This window comes from Phalacrocorax carbo, chromosome 3, assembly GCF_963921805.1.
Source record: "Phalacrocorax carbo chromosome 3, bPhaCar2.1, whole genome shotgun sequence".
Classification (NCBI taxonomy): Eukaryota; Metazoa; Chordata; class Aves; order Suliformes; family Phalacrocoracidae; genus Phalacrocorax; species Phalacrocorax carbo.
In genome coordinates, this window is record NC_087515.1 from 41886448 (window position 1) to 41911499 (window position 25052).

The 25052-nt window shown below is 51.9% G+C and overlaps 2 protein-coding genes across 5 annotated transcripts in view; both read right to left on the bottom strand.

Annotated features, from left to right (window-relative positions):
- Positions 1–3773: 3773 nt before the first annotated feature.
- Positions 3774–7388, bottom strand: OTX1 (orthodenticle homeobox 1). Its single transcript, XM_064448612.1, is given in 3 exon segments — positions 3774–5159; positions 5861–6048; positions 6607–7388. Coding segments are annotated over 3 exon segments (1044 nt in total). The 5' UTR covers positions 6704–7388; the 3' UTR covers positions 3774–4400.
- A 3652-nt stretch (positions 7389–11040) lies between these two features.
- EHBP1 (EH domain binding protein 1) overlaps positions 11041–25052 on the bottom strand; it is a 224828-nt gene continuing 210816 nt past the window's right edge. For all 4 annotated transcript variants that reach the window (XM_064446687.1, XM_064446686.1, XM_064446685.1 and 1 more), the window contains 4 exons: positions 19952–20051; positions 18714–18787; positions 12225–12339; positions 11041–12053 (listed from right to left, as the gene is read on the bottom strand). In XM_064446687.1, coding sequence (XP_064302757.1) covers positions 11963–12053; positions 12225–12339; positions 18714–18787; positions 19952–20051 — 380 coding nt within the window. In that variant the 3' untranslated portion in view covers positions 11041–11962. The remainder of the gene's footprint in view (positions 12054–12224; positions 12340–18713; positions 18788–19951; positions 20052–25052) is intronic.

Genomic DNA, 25052 nt, shown 5'->3' on the forward strand with positions numbered 1-25052 from the left:
TCTACATGGCAGGGTACCGCTAAGGACATGCAAATCGTCGCCTCTCACAGCTCCCTACCACATGTGTAAGGTTTAAAAGCAAAGCTTTCCAACTGGGGACTCCACTCAGAGCAAATACTCTGACAATAGCAAATAGATCATAAATTATTTCACGTCCATGAAGCACCAGGCATAAAAACTAACGACAGCTCGAGCTGGGTAGTATTCTCCCCCTCTGCCCTTCTTTCCCCCCCCCACCCCAGGTCCTGGTCCTAGACTTAAAGGCAGGAAAGCACCACATGCCTTTGGAGCAGGCACTTGCGTGCGGAGGCAGCTGCTGGCACTCCAGCAAGAGGCAGGAGCTTCACGGGCTTTGCACCAGGTAACCCGGTGTCTCAGCACAGCGACACCAGCCGCGGTGCCGCTGGTGCGCTCAGTGCGGCACCATGATGCAGCAGCAAATGCTATTTAAAAGTAAGTAATACTAATAGTAGCTGTGCACCCAACAGCCTTTTTGCTTGAGATGTGAGGCACTGAGTCACCCAGGTGGCTGTTTCACAACCAGGCTGCCCCAAAAAAAAAAAAAAAGACCCATGATCCCGCCGGCGCCTGCTCCCAGAGCTGGGCACCAGGCAGAGTGCGCTGCTTTACCTGCCGAGACTTGCACTCCGGGTGGCAGCGCCTGTGCAAGCCTCACGGAATCCCACGGTGGGAGAAGTTTGCTCTGCCACCCAAGCCACGGCAGCACAGGTGTGCTGCTGGCAAAATGGGGGGGTGGGGGAAAGTGTGTGTGTGCGCGCGCTGGGGCCCCCCCACAAACCTGAGCACGACCCTCCCCTGGCCCACGCTCACTCACCGACGGGCACAAGTCATGTCTTGCCCACGCTGCTGGCACCGACACATGGGCAGTGGAGGGAGGATGAGGCCTGACCACACTCAGGTCGCCACCGGGCAATGTGCTGGTTAGTCGCTGTGCTGTTTTTACAGGGGGTTTCTACCCAATATGAGAGGAAAAAAACAAAAACCAAACAAACAAAATTTTAGTTTTTTCCAGCAAACCGGCTGTTCCTACTCGAGTTGTGCTCATTGACCTTTGAAGAAATTCCAGGGCTGGAAGAAATGCAACAAAAAAAACCCAAAACAAAACAAAACAAAAAAAATAGCCAGGCTTTGAGGGCAAAACCATTGGTTGAGGTGATCAGGAAAAGGTCTCCTCTGTGCCTCTGTCACCAGCCAGGCTCGGCGACCAGTGCCCCACTGGTGTGCTCTGGGTCTGCATGTGCGGGACTGGAAAACACCCACAGCCCAAATGGGTGTGTGTGTGGGGTGCCACGACCACAGGCTGCAGCACCAGGCGCTGCTTAGTGCCCAAATTGAAAGAGGGGGGTGGTTATCCCCTGGGGGATGCTCCAGAGCAATTCTGACCAAAACTCTGAAGCAGACCCTGGACCCAGCTCCACCGTGGGACAGTGCGAGAAGGTTAGGTGCATGTCACCGAAACTAAGGGAGCAAAATTCAGGCTCCCCTGCCATCTGCGCCTCTCAGCAGCACTGATTTACCGCGCTGTAATGAAATACAATTTTTACCGCATCAGAATCATTTAGGTTGGAAAAGACCTTTAAAATCATCGAGTCCAACCATAAACCTGACACTGCCAAGTCATGCTACACCATGTCCCTAAGCCCCACGTCTTTTAAGGAAGCTGAAGTGTGCGTAAGTTTTTCTTTTAAGATGATGAGTGGGGGCTGTGCGTGTGGCGGCATTATGCACTTGCTGGCTTTGTCTCTCAGGTGCTTGCTAAATTTCGGAAGGCAACGTCAGTTCACTTTGTGTCCTGCACAGATTTATTTCTTTTACAGCTCCAGGAGGGCTGTGATAACTTTTCCCCTTTAAAAAAAAGGCTTGGGGATGCATAGGCTGGTGGTACCCATACACTGACTCTACAGCCACCCTTTGGTATGATGAGTGCCTCGCTAGTGCTTGCAGAAGAGAACACTTATATGTTAAGTATAAATACTTGAACGTATGTATGTGTGTCTAAATATATATGTGCACTGAAGGAGCCAACAAGGAAAACAGCCATTTAAAGAAAAATCCCCTAAAATTGACTCAGCAGCACCCATCCCCTCCCATCTCCCTGCTGCAGCGTGCAGGTGCTGGAGGCCATTGGTCATCCTGGACCTGGCCCCCCCCCACCCAGTCTTGGGGCTGTGCAATGGCCATGACCCTGGAAGGCTGCACCCAGCTTCCACTGGCAGCACCTGGGGCTGACCCCGCTGGTTTTCCCCCTGCATCTCATTTCCCAGCAGCCCTGGCAGCACATTGCTAGTCCCTTTTGCACCCTTCTGGGATGCTGGGGGTTGTTCACGGGGTGCAAAACCTCCCCGAAGTGACTGCTGGGAGCACGTCAGTGCCTCGACATCTCTTGCCCGTCCCTGTACCACCCACTCCTCCCCCCCGCCCCGCTTACACAGGGGTGCCTGGGGACACCAGGGATGAGGGCACAGGGCACAGTCCCAGGCCTCCCAGCTGCAGTGGGCACTGCTGCAAGACCACAGGGAGGAGGACGGGACTTTGGGGGTGCTTCACCCCACGCAGCCCCCATGCATCAATGGCTGAAGCAGGGCAGCCGCAGCCCCAGTGGTCCCCGTGGCCCTGGTTCTGTGAGGGTGGGAACAGCCCCAGCCCCAGCAGCCTCCAACAACTGCAGGAAGGTCTGGGGAAAAAAGAAGAGGGGGGAGATTGTCATGAGAAATAATTCAGCTCCCCACTTGCCCGGCTGGATTGCAGACAGGGAAGCGCTGGGAGCCAGGGCTGGAAGCACGGGTGCCGAGCTTCACTCCCTGCAGTTGCTTGCATGGGGGGCAGTCTGCACGGCTGTATGTCTGAGTGGCCCTCACCTGCCACACCCCCCAGGCCTGCCGTAGGTCCCGAGTTTGTGGGGCTGCTCCACCAGGCAGGTTTTTACTGTTTCAGCCTGAATTTGCCCATCCCACAGGTCCTGCCAGCACCACAGTGCAGCAATAAACCAGTAACCAATTAACAGTTTCTATTAACGTAAAAGCAGGTTCCCAACCCACACACGCAGAGGCAGCAGTGGATTCCCACCCCCGTTTCCCCCTCCCCAAGCACTTGCAAACTCATCACATCTCCCCCCATCCTGCTGAGACCCCCCGGCGGGAGCATTTCCCATCCCCTCAACCCCCTCAGAGAAGTTTCTTGGGGAACAGGAGGCAAAGGGGAGGAAGGAGAACAGAACACCACCACATTGATTAGCCTGGATTTTATTGGGGGTGGGGGGCAGAAAGCTGGGGGATTTGCCTTACAGTTGAAGGGGTAGGTGTGGGGTTACGGCATCAAAAATCACACGTACACAGTCCCTCTCCCACTACGGGGCAAAGCTGCTGGAAATCATCGGCCTGGGGTGACTAAGGCAGCCGGGTGGCAGGGCTACAGTCCAGACCCACAACACCACACCAACTGACAGAAGGAGCTAAAAACAACAGAAAACCCCAACAACCAAAAAAAAACCAAAACCACACCCTCCAAAAAGTTGTGAGCCCCACAAAACCAACCCTGCACTGCTTTCCCCTGCAACCCTCCCCCCCCCAAATAAATCAAAACTTTTACTGCTTTTTTATCTCTTTTTTTATTTTTTTTTAAATCTTTCCAAAAGTTTTGGGTTTTTTGGTCTGCAGGTTGTGGATCAGCTGGGCAGCCCTTCCCTCCCACTTTGCCTCCCCTCTGGGCACCCCCCGGGCTGCTTACTCCCCCCCCTTCCAGCCCCAGGACGGCACAGCCAAGCTCACACAGAGCCCTGGAGGAACGACAAAGGACACAAGATGGGGAAGCTTCATTTTTAGGGAAGAAAATTAAAATTTTAAAAAAAATTTCTTTAAGTTCTGTTCCATGTTAGACTCTAGATAAATGTCAACCCAACAGTATCAACTAAAAATAATCATGGTCACTGGAACGGACCTAGTATTTACATCGATCCCGCAGCTCCCAGCGGCAAGAGGCTGTACAGGACCAGCAAGCTGGGGACTCCCGCACCCATGGTAGGTGTGAGGGTCCCCACAGGAAGTTGGGGGCACCAGCAAGGCAGAAGCCAGCCTGTGCCTCTGCCCAGGGGACAGCAGGGGAGACGCTAGGCTTCTTTTGTTTTTTTTTTTTAAAGTCCTCTTCTGTTGCATTTAAAAAAATAATAATTATAATAAACCCGCTGGAGGGGCGCAGGAAGCAAATAAATATCAGTCAATAGAGATGGGGGGTGTCAGGGCACCCCTGGGGCATTGCCACTGCTAATGAAGAGGGGGGGAAGAAGAGGAGGAAGAGCCGGAGCCAGAGTCCTGCCTGGGAGGCGGTGGGGAGACTCCGGGTGGGAGGGTGTTATGGCTGAGGGGGGAACAGTGGTCGGCCCCTCACAAAACCTGGAAGCGCCAGGACGCCTGGTCCTTGTAGTCGAGGCAGTCGGGGGAGTTGAAGTTAAGCTTCCAGGAGGCAGCGGCAGCAGCGGCAGGCTCCTTGTAGTCCAGGCAGTCGGAGGAGTTGAAGGGCAGCCCAGTGCCGCCGTAACCCTGATGGTGGTGGTGATGGTGATGGTGGTGGTGGTGGCCTGAGCTCTGGCTCAGTGGGTGGTGGTGGTGATGGCCAGGCACCGAAGAGGGCCCCATGGGGCTGAGCTGGTGGGGATGGTGGTGGGAGTGCATGGGCGCCAGGTAGGAGCTGCAATCAACGCCCCCAAAATAGGATGATGAGGGCGGTGCAGGGTAACCCTGCCCGTACCCCCCGCCTTGGCCGTAGGAAACAGGGTAGCTGGCCGAGGCGGCAGCAGCGGCGGGACCGGCCCGTTGCATGCAGGACGCAGCGGCTGGTGGCAGAGGCTCAGGCACTGTCACTCCTGCCGGCGCCGCACCGGGAGAGATGGAGGCTGGGCTCCAGATGGACGACGCTGGGGTGCTGAGAGATGCCGGGGCGCCCGCTGGAGCTGATGAGGCTGAGCTGGAGGAGGAAGAAGAGGCTGAGCTGGACGCCGCTGCCGGTGGTGTGAACTGCCCGCTGCTCTCCGAACCTGAGCTCTCACGAGCCGGCGAGGATTTCTTCTTGGCCGGACGGCTCTTGGCCCCACCACCGCTCTGCTGCTGCTGCCGGCACTTGGCACGGCGGTTCTTGAACCAGACCTGGGGTGAGAAAGTGGGGTGCAGAGAGCATGAGCACCAGGGTGAAAAGGGGTGGTGGGGGCCCTGCAGGCCCCCCACTCTCCTCACCATCCCTCCTTGCCCCAGGAGTACCCAACTGACCTCACCCCAGCACCAGTTCCACCAGCACCCACACCCAGCCATTAGCAGCACACACCCCCGCACCCTGAAAAAAAAAACCTGCCCCACCTGGCACCCGGGCCACCCCACATCCCACCCCAAGCAACGATGCCCAGAGCCAGCAGCTGGGGTGTCCCAGCTTATGCATGTCCCTGGCATAGTGACAAAGTATGATTTTGGGGGATGCTTACTGTTTGGGGTGCTGCCTGCATATCCCACCCCACTGAGCATCATCACCTGGGGAGCAGTGCCAGAGGGAGCACCCTAGGAAGACCCTGAGGAGTGGGGCTGCTGTGCCCTGGGGCAGGTGGAGGGGGACAGAAAAATATTACTAAAAATAAAGTCAATAAAAGAGGATTAAAAAAAAAAATACAAGTCCCCTTTTTCCTGGATGCCACCACGGTGGGACAGCCAAGTGGCTGAGTGCCCACAGGCACCCTGACCCCGAGGAAACAGGAACGACTGCAGGAGAGCTGGGTCCATGGTGCACCAGCCGAGCTGGGGTGCCCTCACATCCCCCCCAGCCCATGACGGTACAGTATCTCTCCACACAGGTCGGGTACCTGGACTCGGGATTCGGGGAGGTTGATCTTCAGGGCAACCTCCTCCCGCATGAAGATGTCAGGGTAGCGGGTCTTGGCAAAGAGCGCCTCCAGCACGTCCAGCTGTGAGCGGGTGAAGGTGGTGCGCTCCCGCCGCTGCTTCCGTGGGGTGGCTGGGGGCGAGCACCACCACACTGGTCACAATGGGTCTCCGCATGCCTCCTACACCCCCCCAGCACAGCGGGAGCCCCAGCACCCCTAGGGCAGGGGCTTGTGAAGCACCCCTGCCTCCAACCCCAAAGAACGGCAGTTCTCCCTGCACACCCCAGCCCCACAGCAGGTGGGCACTGCCTGCCCGCGGCCGGACCCTGCCCTGCTGCACGCAGAGCGAGCAGCACAGGGCTAGGGAAGGGACAGGCCTGGTGCCAACACAAGCAACAGAGAGAATTCGTTGTGTTGAAGTAAATATACTTTTTTTTTTTAAGCTTTTTCTATCTTTAAAAGTCCCCGCGGGAACGAAAAAGCCCCAGGGATGAGGCAGAAATTCAGTTGGAACCAGCGCAGTACCCCCCCAACCCACACTCTCCCCAGCCAGAGGTGAGGGCGAATGGGGGCACCTACCTCACAGCCCACCCCAAACCATACAGCCCCACGGGCTCCTCCAAACCTGCCGGGGACAAAGCTTTTCTCCCACTTCTCCCCCTGCGCTTGCTCCCAGCAGGGCGTGGGTGGGTGGTGGGCAGGGGGCCGTGGCGCGGGGCACTCACCTGGGTACCCCACAGAGGGATGCAGCAGGTCCATGGCAGGGCCCGTCAGCCCCAGCCCGTTCATACCGTAAGGAGGCTGTTTAAGGTAAGACATCATGCTAAAAGCTGGGCAGATTTCTTCGAAAGTCCGGCAGAAGAAAAAGAAAAAAAAAAGATAAAGAGAAAATAAAATAAAATTTTAAAAACCCACCCCAAACGTATGGGGTGGGGACAGGGAAAAGGAGTGGAAAAAAAAACCAAAACCCCAACAAAAAAAAAAAACCACCCGAAAAAAACCCAAACAAGAAGCAAAAAATTAAAAGCCAACAACAACTAAAAAACGGAGCACAAAATCGGCATAAAAGGAGTTTTTTCGTTCCGTCCTACTGTCACTGCCGCGAGGTCCTCAAGCGATCGCAGGCAAAGGGAGAGGGGTGGGAAAAGGGGAAAAAAAAAAAAGAAAAAAGAAAACAACAACGAGGATCGGGAAACAAAAAGGCGGGTTTCTTCCCCGCGCGGAGGCGAGGCTGAAGAGCCTGGGGAGAGAGGGGAGAGAGGCGGGTCAGGGCTGCGGCCGCTCCGAGTCCGGCCGAGGGGCGCCCGGGGCCGGGCGGCCGCCGAGCTCCGCGCACCCGCCGCAGGGGCAGCGCGCATGGACCGCCGGCTGCAGCTGAGGAGTATTATTTTTACTGTTGTTATTATTATTATTAGTAGTAGTATATTTTATTTTATTTTAAACGAAAGCGAGTTGCGCGCAAGTGCCGAGGCAACAGTGCCCGGCGATGGGGAGAGATAAAGCAATTATTTAAAAAGATAATTGGATTAGGAATCAAAAGGAGGTACCGGAGGAGGGAAGTATAATTAATTTAAAAGAGAGCAGACGGGGACGTTTTAATTAGAAATGGATAAGAGTTAAAAAGGGAAAAAGCAAAGGGAGAGCGCGGGCACCGAGCGGCGCAGCCGTTGCTGGACGGCGGCGGGGCCCGTCCCGGGGCGGGGGGGCTCCGGCGGGGCCGGGGGGGACACGCACGGACAGGGGAGCCGGCGGCCGCGGGTTCCGGAGACACCGGCCGGGCTCGGGGGCAAAAACCAGCAGATAAACGCGGAGGGGAGGAAGGGGCGGAGAGACCCCGGGCGGCCCCGCCGAGCCCCGGGGGCGGCCGCCGCTGCCCGGGCCGGGACCCCACCGCCCCCGCGGCGGCATCGCGGGCACCCCGGCCCGTGGGGGTGCTAGCGCTGGGCGGGGTGAGGGGCACCCCGCGGCGGGCCGGGGCCGGCGCCGGGCGGCAGCGCCGCGACCCGCCGTTGCATAACTTTGCCGGGTAGCGCGGCGCAGCGGGACCGTCCCGGGCGGCGGGAGCGGGAAACCAAGGGGGAAATAAAAGAGACGAGGGAAAGAGGAGATTCCCCGAGGTGGCCCCGGCTCGGCTGTGCCCACCCCCCGCACGCACGGACACACGTACCCCGGTGCGGGTGCCGCGGGCCCGATCCGTCCCGCCACCCGCCCGCCCCGTCGGGGAGCGCGGTGCCCGCCGCCCTCGCCCGCCTCACCTGCGCGGCCACCTGCGGAGCTCCGCCGCGGCGGGGGCTGCGGGCCGGGCCGGGCAGGGCGGAGCAGAGCGGGCGGGGGGCGCGGGGGGGCGGGCTGGGGGGGCCGGGCAGGTGAGAGGCGGGCTGGGGGGGGGGGGGGCCGGGGGGGGGGGGGGAAGACAGTGCCCGAAGCCGAGCCTCGCACCCTCAACTTGTCGGGGCGCCCCGCGTTACCTTGCCGGCGGCCCGCGCTGTCGGGGCGATGGAGCCGCGGCCCTGATGAGGATTGATCACCTACCCCCGGCCCTAGCCTTGTATGTGCGCGCAAAGCATCTGCGTAACCAGCCCGGCGCCAATCCCCGGCCGCTCCCCGCCTGACTGACAGCCGCCCGGGCAATGGCAGCGCAGGGCGCCGGCTCCCTCCGCGCCCCCCCCCCGCCCCGCACCGCTCCGCGCGGCTCCGCGCTCCCCCGCGCACCCGCCGCGCCCGGCTCCGGCGGCGCCGAGAGCTGCCCGGCGGCGGGAGGGGGGGCGGGGAGCCCCGCGCGACCGCCCGCGGAGGAGACGGGGTTGGGAGTCTTAGAGAAGTTGTGCTGGGGGAGCCGTTCCGCGCCCGCGCAGCTCTGCCCCCTCCCCCGGGCAGCCCCCTCCCCCGGGCAGCCCCCCTCCCCCGGGCAGCCCCCCTCCCCCGGGCAGCCCCCTGCGCCGCGCCGCGCCCCCACCGTCCGAGCGACCGCGGAAAAGTTTCGGCAGCCGCCTGTGCCGGCGCGGAGAGCGCTCCTGGGGTGGGGGGCCGGGCCGGGTCGGGCCGGGTCGGGGGCAGCAGGGTTCCGGCCCCGCCGCGCTGCGTGGAGGCGCGCCCAAACTTTGTGCCTTAAAATAATCATTAAAAAGCAGCGACCGCACCTTTCCCCGCGCGTCCTGAATTCAGGGGCTGCTCGGCGCCGCGGGAGCAGGGGCGGCCTGGGGGCAGCGGGGAGAGGGGCGGGGGGAGGACACGAGCCCCACTGCGCCCCTCCGCACCGCTCCGCGCAGCCCGGCTCGTTGTCCGCAGCGGCGGCGAACGCGGAGCGGCACAGGGCCGGCGCGGTCGGGGCGTGGGGGGCCGCGGAGCGGGGCGCTGCAGCCGCGCAGCCAGCGGAGTCGTCCTGGACCTCTAACGAGTGCTGCGGTGCGCGGCTTTTGTTGGTCTCCCCAAATCAATTCCCTCTAATTGCAGTCGGAGCTGAAAGCGAGCTAATGGTCAGAGGCGCTGCCCGCCAGCCCTGGCCGCAGCGCGGTCCGTGTCGCCCCCCCCGCCCCCCCCCCCCCCCCCATTTTTTTCTTTTCTTCTTTTTCCCCTCTTTTCCCCGGGCGAGGAGGGTACCGTCTAATCCGGACGAGAGGGAGACCACGGGCCGAGTGGGGAGAGAAAAGGAGGTTTGCGATCTCCTCCGCTCGCCCACAAAAGTCAGCGACACGGGCACTTCTGCCCGCAACAAAGGCGCCGCGGCCCATTCACAAAAAGCAAAGGGAGGAGGAAGGGTTTGGGGGGGCAGTCCTGCCCCCTCAGCCCACACCCCCCCGCCCCCCGTTTTGCCCCGTCCCGCCGGGGCAGTTCCCAGGCCGGGCTACGCTCCCCGACCCCGCCGCCTTCCCACCGCTTCGCCCCGCCGGACCGGTCCAGGAGGGCAGCAGCCGTCTCCCGCCGGGCTGCCCCCCACCCGCCGGGGGGTATCTGTGCCCCCCTCCAGCCCCCTCGCAATCACTGCGGTTGCCCAGTCCCCAATTGCGGGCGCCTCCCTGCAGGCGCGGCCGGTGGCTGCGGGCAGGGCGGGCGCGGGACTCGCCGTCCCCCGGGATGACGGTCCCGTCGCGGCCCCCCGCGACCCCCCTCCCCGTCCCCTCCGCTGGACGGAGCCTGTGCCCTCCCCGCTGCGCCCAGGTAAGGTCGGCGGCCGGGCGGGCGGGGGCTGGGCTGCGCGTCCCCCGGCCCGGCGGCGGAGAAGGGCAGGGGCGGGGGGGCACCTGCGGCCGGTTCCTGGACCTGGGGCGGGAGGGGGACATACACTTGTTTTTCTGGCAGCCCGGGGTGAGTTACTTTTTGCGCTTTAGGAGACAGATAAGCACCGGGCCTCCCCGGGGGAGGATGCCCGCCCGGACCCGCGCCCCACACTCGCCCCCCGGAGGCTGCCCGGGCTTCGGCGCCCGGCTGGGCAGGCAGCGCCGCGGCCTTTATGCCCTCCTGAGCCTCCGCGGAGCCCTCGGAGCGTGTGTCCCCCCGTCCTGCCCAGCCCCTGTATTTTTGGGGGAGGGCAGAGGGGCACGGCGGAGCTGGCTGCCCGCCGCCCCTGCCTTCCGGGCGGCGAGGCGCTGCGCGTATCCCGCGGAGCCAAACCCACGGCGGGCCCGGGGCAGCCCCCGGGCACCGGCGGCCGCCCGCACAAGGCCGGGCGCTTCTCTCCTCCACGGGGCTTTTATTTTTCTAGTGGGAGCAGGAGGGCGCAGCGTGGAGGGGGTCGCAGCTGCAGCCGGAGCCGCCGGCGACGCGTGTGGGGGTGACCCTCCCGGGACGGCAGCTTTGTCTCCGCGCGGTTTGGGCTCCCTCCGGGCCCGCCGCCCGCTCAGCGTCCCGCGGGTGCGCTCCTTGCGCGGCCGCCGCGGAGCCTTATCCGCGCCACCCCTCGCACCGGCCGGCGGGCGGCATCGGCCCCACAGCGAAAAGTTCTGCCTCCCCCTCCCCAACTTGCATTTTATTAAAAACAAACGAAAAACTTTTCCCTCTGGTGGCTTTCGTTGCGTTGGCGAAGCGGCGGCGGCGGCCGGGACGGCTCAGCCCCGCGTCCCCCCGCGGTGTCGGGCCGTTCCCGGGCCCCCTCCCCGGCCGGAGGAGGGAGGAAGGGAGGGAGGGAGTTTCCCAGGTAAGGAGGAAAGCGGCAGTTACGGTAAGAAAGATTCGGCTTTTATTGAAAATTTTATATATGACTTGGGATTGTAATAAATAAACGAGACGAGCTCCACGAAGGGACGATGCGAGCGCGGGACACGCGTGGGGGCACACGGACGGGGCGGGGTGGTGGGGCGCGCAAGGGGACGCGGCCCGGGCACAATAAATAACGCGGCGCGGCGGAGGACGCGGCCCGGGCCCGCGGGGGGACGCGTCGCGCTGCGCTGTCCCCGGCCGGGCCGGGCTCTGCCCCGAGCTGTCCCCTTCGCAGCCGCTCCCCGGGCTTTGCGCCCCGAGAAACCCCCCGAGTAAACCGGAGCAGCTCAGCTCTGCTCCTGGGGCAACGTAAACCCGCTGAAATAAAACACTGGTAAATACAGCACGTTTTTAATAATAACCGGGGTAGATCCGACCTAACTATAAAATTTAGGTAGCTTATTAAGTATTACATATGGCAGGACTAGATGAAACCATTCCCAATGATTTTTTTCCCTATATCCCCCTTTCTAATCCTATTACGACAAAAACGTATTTATTTCAAAACTCAGCTCTCCTCCAGCTACAGACACAGGACAGACTTTACTTCTCTCGCTCCCCCGCACGTCTCCGGCACCGCCGGCGTCTCGGCCATTTCGTTTCAAACCCTTTCGGCAGGAGAGGCTGAGCCCGCGCGGAAACCGCGGTACAACGCGAGTTCGCTTGAATGGAAACCAAAACCCAACGGAGCGGGGCCCGGCGCAGCCTAGAGCTGGCCTAAGAAAATGCAAAAAAAAAAAAAAGTTTTACAATTTTTTTTCCCAAAACATATTTTTTGATGTTGTTGCTGTTCCCTCCCTCCCTCCCCCCCCAAGTCTCATGTCGGCATTTTAAAAACGTTAAGAAAGCTTTGCTGCGATTTCGCCTCCGCTGCGGGAGGGCTGCTCACTGGAGGACGCATTTCTCTTCCTTCTTGGCCATCTTGCCTTTGTTTTGCTCGAGGGTCCTCTCCAAATGCTCGTCCTCTTCCTCGGCCCTGCAGAAAGAAGAGGCGGCGGGAGGCGCGGTGAGGGGCTGCGCGGGGTGCGCGCCCGCCCCGCTCGCCTCCGCGGCCGCGCGAGCCCGCCACGGCGCCCGTGGACTTGGCCCAAACTTCCCGCGGGGGCCGTGGCGGCTCGGCGAGGACCCTCAGCTGCGCCCGACTCACTGCTTCTCCTGCGCGTCCAGGTCCCGGACCAGCGCGTCCCGTTTGTTAACGAGAATAACGAGTTCGTCCAGCAAAAGCTGCTCTCGCCTCTTCTGCGCCTCGGTCTTCTGCCAGTCTGCGGGAGAGAACCAGAACAGGCGCAGCACTGAGCCGCCGCCCCGGCGCCGGGGCCGCTCCGGCGGGGGCTCGGCTCGGCTCGGCTCGGCCTGGCCCGGCACATCTCGGTCCGGCCAGGCTCGGCTCTGCTCATCCCGGCCCATCCCATCCCGGCGGGCGCTGCGCCCTCCCCAGCGGGAGCGACCACCGGCCTTTTCGTGCCCACCTGGCCTGGGGGAGCTAAGCAGCGACTTTGGGGGCGTTTCGGGGTGGGTGGTTTTGGGTTTTTTTTTTCCCCCTTCCCACGACTGTGTTTCCCGGCCGGGCACCGACATTTAACAAGTTTCCCCGCAACCTGGCTCTTCTTGGCTAATTCCTCACTCGCTCCGAGCAGCTGGAGGAATCTCACACTGGGCACCATATGCTTCGCAGTAACTTTAAAAGCAGGTATCGGTTAATTACCATTTTCCCCTTTGAAGTAAAAATACACTTGCCACACCACACCGCGGCCCCCCCGCCGGCGCTGGCGGGAGGAGGAGGACGGGGCCGCCGCGCTTGTCCCCGGGGGTCCCTTCCCGCCGCCGCCCGGCCCGGCAGCCCCCCGGGGCCGCCCCGCAGCCTCCCGCTCTCCAGCCGGACCGTAAGGGCTTGTCGCTGTCAGTCAAGCCCCAGCCTTCCCCGCCTCCCTCATTAAGAAGGTAAACAATGAAAAGCAGGAGCAGTAGATGATGAGGGAGATAGCAGGGCAAATGAGGAGCGGGAGGGAAAGAGGACACCGGCTGCAGAAAAAAAAAAAAACAAACCAAAACAAAAAATCACCGGGAGAAGCCATCGCCACCGGCCCGGCGGAGCCCTCCTCCTCCTCCTCCCTCTCCTCCTCCTCCTCCTCCCCGGCCGCGCTTCCCGAAGGCGAAGGGGAGAGAGGGTGCAGTCCTTTTGGCTTTCTCGCTGCGCTCTCCATTGCCCTGGGCGATCATGTTAAAACTCACATGGCTGGTGCTTATTCAGATAACCCGAACAATGCTCACCACCGGTTACCATGTGAATCTTCACAAACCCCGCAAGAATGCGGTGGTTCAAATCCCCCTGACCCCCCTCCAAAGCCAAATTTATTCAAGACAGCAAACTGCTCAGAAGCTTTATGAAAGCAAGTGGTGCTAGAGGGAATTCAGCCTTGTATTTACAAATTAAAAATTAGATGCATCATCATGCAATAGAGGTTGGAAGAGCGACAGAAAGGCAGGAATGTGTAACCACTTTTATCGCACCCTCGCCTGCTGCCTGGGCACACGGGCCCACGAGTGAGTTACGGGTCCACAGGCACGCAGGGAAAACCCACACCAACACGTGTGTGGAGACACTCTTGGGAGAGGCCAACCCGCACGGCAGTGTCTCGCAAGCGGGGAGGGATTCGGTGCAGCCGCACCAGAGCCCTTCCCGCAGCATCGGCCTGGCAGGGCACTGCCGAAACTTCCCAGGAGTTTTCTTTTCCTTTTTTTTTTTTTCTTTTTCTCTTTTTCAAGTGCGTTGCTTCCTGTCCACCGTTGTTAAGGAAATAATTTTCCAGGTGTATACAGATTAGAATTGAAGCTACCACCCAAATTACTGGTAATCTAAGCCATTTCTTCTGCAACAAAGATGCTTTAATTTAGGTTAGCAGCCTTTTAAGAGCTAATTTCCAACGCGGTCTCTCAATTTCCACCACTGCTTGCCCTTTTGCTCCTTTTCGGGAAGGCTCCTGCAGTCCGACCCGTTTAAAACACACTGCTCTGCGAGTCAGAGCTTCCCAAAACCGGAGGGTTTTACCCACAAAAATAAAGCCCCTGCATGCGCAATGCGATCTCAGCATGACAAACCCGTCTTGCGAAGGACAACAGTGGTGAGCTGGGCAGAAAAGGAGGAGGGAGACACGGCAGAGAATTTCGCGGGTGTTTGCTCCCCTCACACATGGCCCCAAGTTTCAGGTTAACTTTCCCCCCGCTTTTGCTGGTAATTGTGCTCAGGCTCCCCGACGCATCTGGGCACATGAAGCTCTAGACAAAAGGGACCTGAAAAACCCTGTCTAGATTTTATTATTTTGCAATTTTGACAGTTTTCACTTTGTTGAAAAGCTCTTATTTTTAAAGCCTTCCCCCCCTGCCCCCTTACCCCCTACTTCTCCGGTTTCAGCAGCAATTTTAGCTCTCGAAACAGCAAATATCAGTCAAAATATTTCGGTACAGGTTTTGCTCAGTCCTTCACTACTATTTTTCCTCTGTTAAGCCCCTTTCTAAGAGCGACGGGCTTTGTTGCCCCATCTGGTAGCCCTGTGGGGTAAATAACGTCATATTAGGACTTCATGGAACAAAACTCTTGGTTTTTTTTTTGTTTGTTTCTGCATTTGCTTATTATTAGTGTCTGAAATACACCACAGGAGAACTTGCTGGCAGAAATATCCCCTTGCATTTTTACTTTGTTTCCTAGAAAAGGAGTCTGATTTCCCCACCCTCCCACCCCCAAGTAAATAGAGTGAAGTAGCAATTGGTTAAAAGAGGAACTGGTGCAAAGTATTTAAATAACATTTTATGTGTGATTACTTTGCAATTTTGTTTTATCCAACAAAATACTGTGGGGCAGCAGTTTTGGGAAGCATCCCTACCTTTAAAAAGGCATCTGTGTTCAAGTCTGATTCCTACCTGTTGTGCCTTTTAAGCCAGGATTACCTACAACACCTGTCACATATAGTTACCCAGGCTGACTGCAGCTCTGGGAAGCTACAATATGGGCTGTGATTAATTTGAAGATTTCGGAATAATACTGTTATAAAAGCTACACTCTGGACAAAAATAGGATTAAGCTCTGAGGCTGTATATGAGCTAAAAGTGTTGAAAGCTAAAGCCACCACACCACCGCTTGCAACGGGCAGTTAAAATGACAGAGTTTGCTAAATTCACGTTAAAGTAGAAATGTTTTCAATTATTCATATTCATTGTTTTCATATTGTCTTTTTTCCTTGCACTGCTTCAACTGATAATTACTTTGAGCAAACAGGCAGACGGTTCCCATAGAAATGCTTTAATAGAAATGGTCGAAAGTTCTCGTAGTAAAACCTTCAACCTCACCACTATAATAAATAAGCCCGGCACTTTGATGAAAATTAACACTAGTTTTGTAAAGAGCACATTGGGGGATTGCAGTCAGGTCTTATCTTTAGTTCCAGTCAACTAGCAATCCTGAAAGAGTTTGCATCATCATCAGAGCAGGCCATTTGATAGGATTCTGCTGCTGAACCTAATCAATCTATGGAATACTGTGGCTGCGCGGTGTAACAAAGCTAAAATAGATTTACAAATGGGGTTTTAGAGGATAAGCTCCTCCACAGGATTACGTATTGATTTTAAATATAAAAAGCTTATCATATAAACCATAACTACAAAAATAGTGAACCTATGCATAAATCCTTTTAGAAGAGCACCCACTTCAAACTATAAGCCAAGAATAAATCAAGATGTACAAAACCCGAAAGAGGATCCATTTCTTGGGCAGAAAATAAACACACCACCCCAAAGTGTGCAAAAATGAACTTATCTTTCCTAAGGAGGCATTAAATCTCGAATGAAAAAAAAAAAGGAGCGAGAGGAAAGGTAGCTGAAAGTAAGGCATCCCGCCACTCGGCCGCGGCAAAAACCAGGCTCTGAAATGCAGCACCTTGTTTACATGAGCCGGCCGGCTCCCAAACAGACAGCCAAAATGCCTTCCCATGTGCACAGGGTAAAACAAACCCAGTAACCTATATTTAAATTGGCCTATTAGGCAGGGATTTCAGGCCTTGCTCGGTTAAAGCAGTCTCAGCGGAAAGAGAGGAACACTTTTTAGCTGGAAGAAGGCAGCGCGTTAACTCTCTCTTTCCTATCGCTACGGCTAAAGGGGCGGGGGGGAAGTATGGCTTTTTTTATCACCCTCGGTCATTCATGTGTTCCGCGTGAAGTGCCATAACACTCCAAAAGGCTATTCAGCTGCGTATGCCTCCATTTCAGCGGCTGGCTACGAGTACGCTGTCTCCACATCACAACATTATAACGGTCAGCACCTCCAGACGCCCGCGCTGCCCACGCGCTGCCTGCGCAGGCAGGGCAGGCTGGCCGCCAATAAACCACCTTTATCTGCCATCAGCAGGCTGCTACCTTTTGCAAGGCTCTCCCCCCACACCCCCCCCCATCAACCAGCTAAGTAAATTGGTTGATAGATTTTTAAACAACACAGTCACGCGTGGAAGAGTTAGAGCAATTTACCAAAACAGTAATTATCATCTTTCAAAGACTTTACTTTTTTTTTTAAGTTCCAGTCTGAGTTGGTGTGTTCCACCTTTCTTTTAGACAAACAAACTGGTCCCATCCCATTATATATATATATATTTTTTTATTATTATTTTTTCCCCTCCTCATGTATTTCAGGTTTGGAATTGGTGCTGGTAAAAGTGAGACCTGTCTTTTCAACTCTTTCACAGAGCCCAGGCACTATCAGCTAAATGGCCTCAGAGCAAACAGTGCCAGGCTGTTGGGGCAGCCCATGGTTCTTCAGGGAAATCATATTATAAATGGTGTAGTTTTATCAGTGCTTCCCAAAAAGTGCATCTTTGCACCCCAATGTATATCAGACACAGAAAGTGATACAGTGCTGACACACACGTCGAGAGGTGAGGTGTCACAAACATAGATTTTGACATTTCACAGGCATTTTCTTGGGTGAGTTTCTCCTCTAATATGGTTTTTATGTAAAAGCAGGTAGCTGCTAAAACTTCTAGCAGACTAATAATCTTACTGAAGGTTAAAATGCTAAACACAAACTTTTTTTTTACAAATAAAAAAAACCCCCAAATTCTCCAGCACTTCCATTTTCTCCCTAAACCCTGTTTATCATACCACCAGTAGCACGCACACACAAAAAAAAAAAAAAAAAAGAAAAAAGAAAAAAGAAAAAGAGAGAACCTCCCTGGGTTTGGCAAATTTCTCTGAACTTACAAATAAGACATTTTAAAAAAAGGAAAGACTTTTGTTCAAATCAATATGTGAATGGTATAGGTTGCTAGACATTCAAAGGCTGCCGCTAGGACGTTCCAAGACAGTAAAACATATAGGAGGCAATTAAGCACTGAAATTTTGGATTTAAATCCACTATGTCTTAACTCCTCTCTGGTTTTAGAGTATTTTATGTTTTAAATATTTCATTAGTATGATTCCCAATTAAACTGGCTTGTCTCTGCAGAAAACTATGTATTTATGACTCAAGTTTACCCAAGAATACAGTGAACATCATAGTCTTATGCAAAAAATACAACCACAGATGGAGAGAGATGAAAAAGCTACCTGAAACCTGCTGCTTTTTTCCTACAAACTTATGCTCCCAGTGAAGTCTCCAAACTAATTAGAATTGATTTATTATGGATCAGGTACCTTATCAGGTGAAGAAAGAAATTACCATGGACAGTCAAAGGGTTGAGAGGTCAATACAGAATAGCAAAATCAATTTGCATTGATTAGACAAAAGGTCCATTTTACAGAGCCCAAAGGATTAACTTTTAAGCAAACATCTTTGAACTATAAGACAGCATTTGTGACTGAGAGGTATAAACGGTGCAGCATTAGAAAACACTTAAGATATTTAAATAAGAAAATAATGCAAGCAATGGTTTAAGCTATCTGGATGTTTATTCTTTATTATGAATCATCCCCAGGATTATTGTACAATTCACTTGAAAGCCCTATGGAAAGGATGCAATTGTTTCATTTATCCCGTGTGTCAATCTTCCCATGAGTTTTCATTCAGGTAAGGTGACTAAACTAGGGAGAGTTGCAGAGAAGGGAGAAATCTGTGCAAAGGATCGCACTAATTCTGGTGTTGCTTGCGATGAAATATTTACTTGGCAAACGTAGTGTTTTACCACCAAAACTAATGAGGCCTTTCTTTTCCCCAGTGAGATACTGTTGTAAAACAGATCCAAAACATGAAAAGGAAGGAGGCTCCCTTCTGTGGGTCACCCCTTCCATTTTCTGCAGCACTCAAAGCACCACAATGCCACGGGAAAGGCAAGAGAGCATTACTGCAACAAAAAATAATAAACCCCGAACAAATACTCTTTTACCTCCTCATCACTTTGTTTTCAAAGGTTATTCCAAGGAGACCATATTTCTTTGTCCCATATCTCAGACTTTCTCCCCTCCCATGCCCCCAAATAAAACTTAAGAATGGGATCGCAGACCCAGTGTATTTGTTGTGTGCTATCACTTGCAATGATGTACATATCAGCATCAGTTCTTAACTGGGCTTCAGAAAAGCCTCCATGTTTGGTACTTTCAGGTAGCCACCTTTGGCAGCAAGCACTTTCCTTCCCTTGGTACCCAGCATTGCTCTTACCTTCAATAGCAAGCATTGCTCTTAGCTCCCGGTTCAGCAGTTCGTAGCGCCTTTCTAGGTCATGTTCTTTTTCCCTAGGCAAGTTGCAAAAGTTCATCAATATGTTAATTACTAAATCATTAAACACTTAAAAGAACCTTTACGTTACATTGATTTTAGGACTCGTAACCGACTTTTCCCTTTAACTTTAAGCTACTCCAAACAAATGATACACAAACTTAAAACCTTGCCCAGGTGGCATATTCAGTAACAGGGCCTTTTCATTTTCTATGATGTCAGCTTTAATTCTGTCAGTTTAACTCTATTGTGCTACAGGACGTAATTATTTTATATTCATCCTTGGAGCGGCTGTTGTGGAATGTCCTAAGTATAAAACATTCCCCCAGATCTAATGAACAAATTCCAGCATCAGCCTATTCACCAAGATAATATGACACTGGAAGTATTATCCCATATACATTCTGCTCTAATGAATAATGAAAATTAGACACGGGATTAGAAAGCTTAATATTTTGAAGGTAGAATCTTCTGTCAAGTTCAGACACGGCAGGAAATTCGTGAGCACAGGCTCTTCCCAGGGAAGTATGCAGGCATCTACACTAGGTGGCATTACTGAAAGAAATACAATCAAACCGAAAGAAGCTGGAAAAGAAGCACTGAGGGCAGAACGCCTCTAAAAATGAGCAGCGTCTTCTCCTTTCCTCGCCGGTGCTAGTGAAAAAAAAGTTTATTTGTCCTTACTTTGCAGTAGCGGTGGTATCATTGCACCGTGACTGAGTCATTAATATCCTTTCAGCAGTCTGGTGCTGCTGAAATAGTGATGGGATTGAGGATTTCTATGAAGCAGGTACCAACTCAGATTTTGCTCTCCCTCTGAATAGTCTTCACCTGTCACATCTGAGGCACAATCCAAATTTATTTGAGCATTTCTAAAATGTAATTTTATTCTACTGTTGGGCCTTTGAAAATGTAACTGTCCTTAATATTTCTCTCTTTTTTTTTTTTTTTTTTTACAGCTCTGGCTAATCTTGTGTCATTGCATGCTTCTCATTTTCAAGTCTGAAATATGAGAAAAACAAGTTACTTGAGATGTTCCACAAATCATCCATGCTACTCATTTTTGGGGGAACATTTTTGAAGTCTAATGGAAAGAAAACAAAAAAGTTTTGCATCTATCTGCTGGGTAAACATTCCAGTAAATCATCCTTATGTAAATATATGTATCCATCCATACTTACAGGAGAGAAAGCTGGTTCATTCTTCTTATTAAGGCATTCTTCTTATTAACCAGCATGAACCATTCCTGCATCATAGCTTCTTCTTCTTCTGTGTTTCTTCCTGCAATTGAAATAATTTAATTACTTACGTGGCATTTCACCAACTGAGCTACATATTTCAATTCAGGTTTTGGAGTATTGGTCTCCAATATCAGTAAGCATTACAAGGTGTACTCTCAAATGGTAAATATATCATAGGATTACAAGTCCAGCAGCCCAACACTGCTTGCTCCATAAATAAATCTTTGAAAGCAGACATTATTCAGGATACATTTTAGTGTTCTTTACCATGCTGATACCCTGATGTAAATAAACACCTTTTAAAAAGTATCGTGTCTTTTAAATCTTCTGAGAGAACTATATTGTTGCTATGTTCTCAGTGAAAAAAGCCTTGTTAAAAGATGTCTGGTCATCACAGGCCTCCAAACACAAAAACAATCCTTGTGGGCAAGATCCACTCCACCCATGCAAACCCAGTGCAATCAGGATGACGTGGTAGGGATCAAAGTAGCTGCAGAGGTGATGGTAATTCTGAACCCTTGGCCAAGGCGCAGATACCTGCTCAGCTTCTCTGCGCTTATGGCCACTCTTCCAGATGATGAGCTGGGAAGAGCTGCTCCTCTCCCCACCCACAATCAAAGGGAGCATCTGCACAAACATGAATCATTTTGGGGTCCAGGTGCCTACACATGGACTAGCATCCCTTTCCCCAGCCCACGTTCATCATTGCCTCCCAGGCAGGATCGGGATCAGTACCCTCCATAGCCTACCTACAGGCAGTGCTACGCTCTACCGGAATCTACAAGACACTACATTACCACCTCTGCACCATTGGGCCACATCGGGGAAAGGGAGATGACCACCCAGAAGACTACTGTCCTTTCCATGTAGCAGGGTCACTCAGCCAAATTTCACTCCCCCTGAGCCAGGGGACTAGGGAAAATCTCATCAAAGTCCTTTGTGGAGACAGCACCCCTGTAGTGACCTGCCGTTCTCATCCCTCAAGTTGAGCTGAGGAGCAAAGACTATATGGTCCTCATTGAATTACGAAACTCAGGCATTTCTTATGATTAAAATTGATCTGGGAGGAAACCTGGAATAGTGGCAAAGGAGCATGAGCTGGGACTTGTGAGTACTTCTCCCAGCGTTGACACTGCTTCACCAGGAGACCGTAGGCAGATTTCTGCATTTAAGCACCTTGTGTGTAATATGGGTTTAATCACCTACACCAATCTTGCAAGGGTGCTAAAAGTTAATTCTTTGATGTTTGTAAAGGGTTTTGAAATCTCTGATGCAAGGTGCTGTACACCTGGGGAAGCTATCTTATTAACTTAAACCATAGGATCCCTAGTTGCAGAGAAGCAATTTCCAGCACCAGAAGCTGGAAAGACACCAGAAAAAATATTGGTTTGCTCTAAAAGAAAGCTTTCAGTTTCTGGATGGGAGCATTTGAAAAGCTTGCACGTACGTGCCTGCCACGCGCATGTTCACACCCCAACGCCACGGTAGTGTGCAAGCCCAGATCTGAATGGAGAACCACCTCCTCACCTGGCTATGACCCTGCTGTGTGCAAGGGAAGGTCACTGGCCTTCTCCAAACTGTTTTATTTGCCCTGCCATGGCCTGTGGGCTTGCTGCATCTACACAAGGGAAGGTAAAGGAGATGAAGGGGGAAGTGGATCAGCTTGGGGAGTGGAGCTGGTGGATGCACACAGTAAGGAAAAGTTACACCATTTGGCATGCTCTTCTTTCTGATGTGACACATGCCCCCATATCACCTATCACGCAGGGAAGCTCCTGATTGATTAAACTATTCCTTGGAAGGGTGCTTTTAAGGTACACAATTTGCTGGTGGTGAGATGGGAAGGGCAGAGCATCGTAAAGCAGGGAAGCATCCTAAAGCAGGAGTGTTTTTCTAAGCAGAAGAAGCAGGGTCCAGCTCCTGGATGATGGAGCGATGAAGGAAGAAATCTGTCATGTAGAAATGCTCTACCCCAAGACCTCCAGCTTTTGGTTTTATGCAGAAAATATTACGCCACTGCATTTACAATACTATTCAGCAGTTCAGCACTCCCCCAAAGAGGATTAAAACTTATAAGTACACATTGCTGTTAAGTTTCAGATGAAAGGCATTGCTGTCTTAGTCCATCTAACAGCATCCGCTCTTAGAAGTAGATCATAACAAATATTAGCAACCTTCTGCTGAAAGGCACCAAGTAGCTCAAATTTATTTGGGGGAGAGGGGAAAAAAAGGGGGACAGATTGCCTTTTTCTTCCTTGCAAAGTGACCAGTCTATTCTGTGACATGTGAAATTGCCACACTGCCTTTGACAAAAAGTTCCTGCAACCAGACATATGTGGCCATAGTAACATTTTAATCAATTTATGACACTAAATTTGTTGGGTTTGGGGTGGTCTGGGATCTCTGGCTAAAAGATGCAATTCTAAATGCAAGCTCTTGCTGCATTTTATTTTGCAAGCCTTGAAAAAGAAATGAGAGACACAAATGTTTCAAAGCAGTTTAACTCAATGGTGGATCTGAACTTGAATTTCACGTCATGCAATCTCAGGGTAAGAACATAAACTTCTATTAAAGCATTCCTCCTAAATAAAATTAGTTGGACCATATAATGAGAAAAGGTCTAGGTAAAGCTTGGAGCTGTCAAGTCAGATCTGAACAGGTGCCTATTTTGGTATTTCCATGCTGACACCGAAGCACACACAATATCCATAGAACAGGCTGGTTTGAAAGTGAGTTAACAAAGTCTTGATTGTTTTTACAGAATTTTTAATCTGTTTTTGTATTCACTTTGGACCCATGTGATGCCCTGACACCGGTCATGTGATATCGGCTGCGATAGGCACAAATCCCCAGGCAGCAACAAAAGAAGAAAGAGTAAAAAAGAAAAAGCTGAGAAAAAGCTTGCAATTTGGAAAAAGGCCAATTGTATCCTGGAGAAGGCCTTTTTGATCAGTGAAATGACACATGTGTGCAATATTAATAGCAGTTAATGCTGATATTTTATTTGTTGACCGTCGGCTTTTAAATTCTTGTGCATGGAGCTGAAACAGATTCTTCCCAGGCAAGCAAAATAAAGATGAGCTCCCATATACAAGAAATTTAAATAACTCTTTTCAGAAAATACACTACCATTAGAGCATTACTTCTCCCCCACCCCCCACCCCCGGTGGAAGGATACTTGCGAAACACTTTCAACAGAGAAAAACCGAGTGTTATTACTGCAGTGATATTGCAAGCTAAATTCACATTTACAATTTCTCAATAGAAAATTTAGAAAAAGCCTTTCTTAAACACAATTTCACAGCTTCACTCTGTAAACCCCTGCTGCTGCTGCTGGGGTTGTTTTTGTTTCCACTTTCCAAGTGTAAAACAAGTATTTAATTGACTTGCTACAAATGCTTGAAAATTAAAATTAGGGAAATATCTGTGTTGTTTTCAGGGAAAAAAATACTGTACAGATTATTTAAATAAAGCAAAAAACATGTTTGAGAACAAATTGATCCTATGTGTGCAAACCCCTTATCTGAGCCACTACAAAATGATGAAAATCTATAAATAGGCCACAGATCTTAAACTTAAATATTTTTCCGTAATAGATGCATTACACTATTGTTTTCGCTAAACAACAACAACAACAACAACAACAAAACCCTTTTAAAGCTAGTAAGTTGGACCATTACAAATTAATCCTGACTTTAATAACTGGTTAAAGACCCCTTCAGCTTTATAAGTAACAAAAAATATTAAAGCCTGTGATCACAGCGAGCTTTTCTCATTTCTCCTCTAACCATTTGTTATTTAATCCAATACTAGTAATCCAATTTGTCCATCAGACTTTTAAAGGGCAGAATGCAACTTCCCCAGCTTAGACACTTTTCAAAGTACAATATATTTTTCAAATGAATGCTGGATGTTTCATTTTTTTCCCCAACTGTTCCTAGCTCTAATGTATGAGGAAAAAAAGAACAAGATGAACATTGTTCGTACTGATTAAGTAAGAGCTCATTAAAGAGCTGTCAGTGCCGTACTTTGAATATGCATGAAGCATATAATCAGATCTAGTACCGTCACTAGAGGAGAATACGGTAAGTACAAAGGATTGATTTAATTACTTAGAGTGGGCTGTGGTGGTAAAGCAGTCTTGTTAGCGCAAAAAGAAAAGGAGGTTGTATTCTGGCACCGTTAGGGGAAAAAGGCAGTTTTAGCTTCTGCCACAATACCTAATCTCAGGATAAAGCACTTTACATTGTAGCTTAAAATGAAGACTGTCAGTATTCTAAAAAGACCAGAATTCATCTTATCTTGTTTAACCTCACCTGGTTAACTATCTAGCAGAACATATTTATTCTCTTTAACACATAATTATGCTTATACCTTTTTATCCTATAGTTCAATAATGACTTCTGAAAACAGTCTTCAAATAAGAGCACATAGTGCTGCAAACATCATATGCATGCAAAATGCTCAGTACGAGATTTGAAAAATGCAGAACCAGAAACTAGGATGAAACAGTAAGCACACACATTTTTATGTAAAAAGACAATACAGCTTTTAATGTCAGACTTTATTATTAGATAGGTTCTGAGGAGGATTCTGGCAAGTTTTCTCTAATTTATTTTCTTTTTCCACTCTTCCCTTCTGCTTCTTTTTTTTTGGTTTTGTTTTGTTTTTGTTTTAATCAATACATTCTTATTTTATTCTTCCTCTAGGAATCCAGGGGAATTCTCTCACAGCAACTCTCAGTGCCATTTTCCAATTTCATTGTCTGGCTTGAGTGGTGAAGGATGCATGCTCTATTCTTCTCTTCACTTGACATCTACCAGAACCCTCCTCAATGATTAGGATTGAGCCCAACACCAAGCCTGAATAGCACAAGACACTAAATTCTGCCCTCAGATATGAGATACTCCTACTGACTTCTGAGTTGTGATTCTGTGCTGTAATAGCTCCTGTGCAGGATTCAATCAAGGCTGCAGCACAAAGTTTGGTGATTTGGTCCCTTACTGGGACAAATTTTAATGACAGCCAAAATAATTACAGC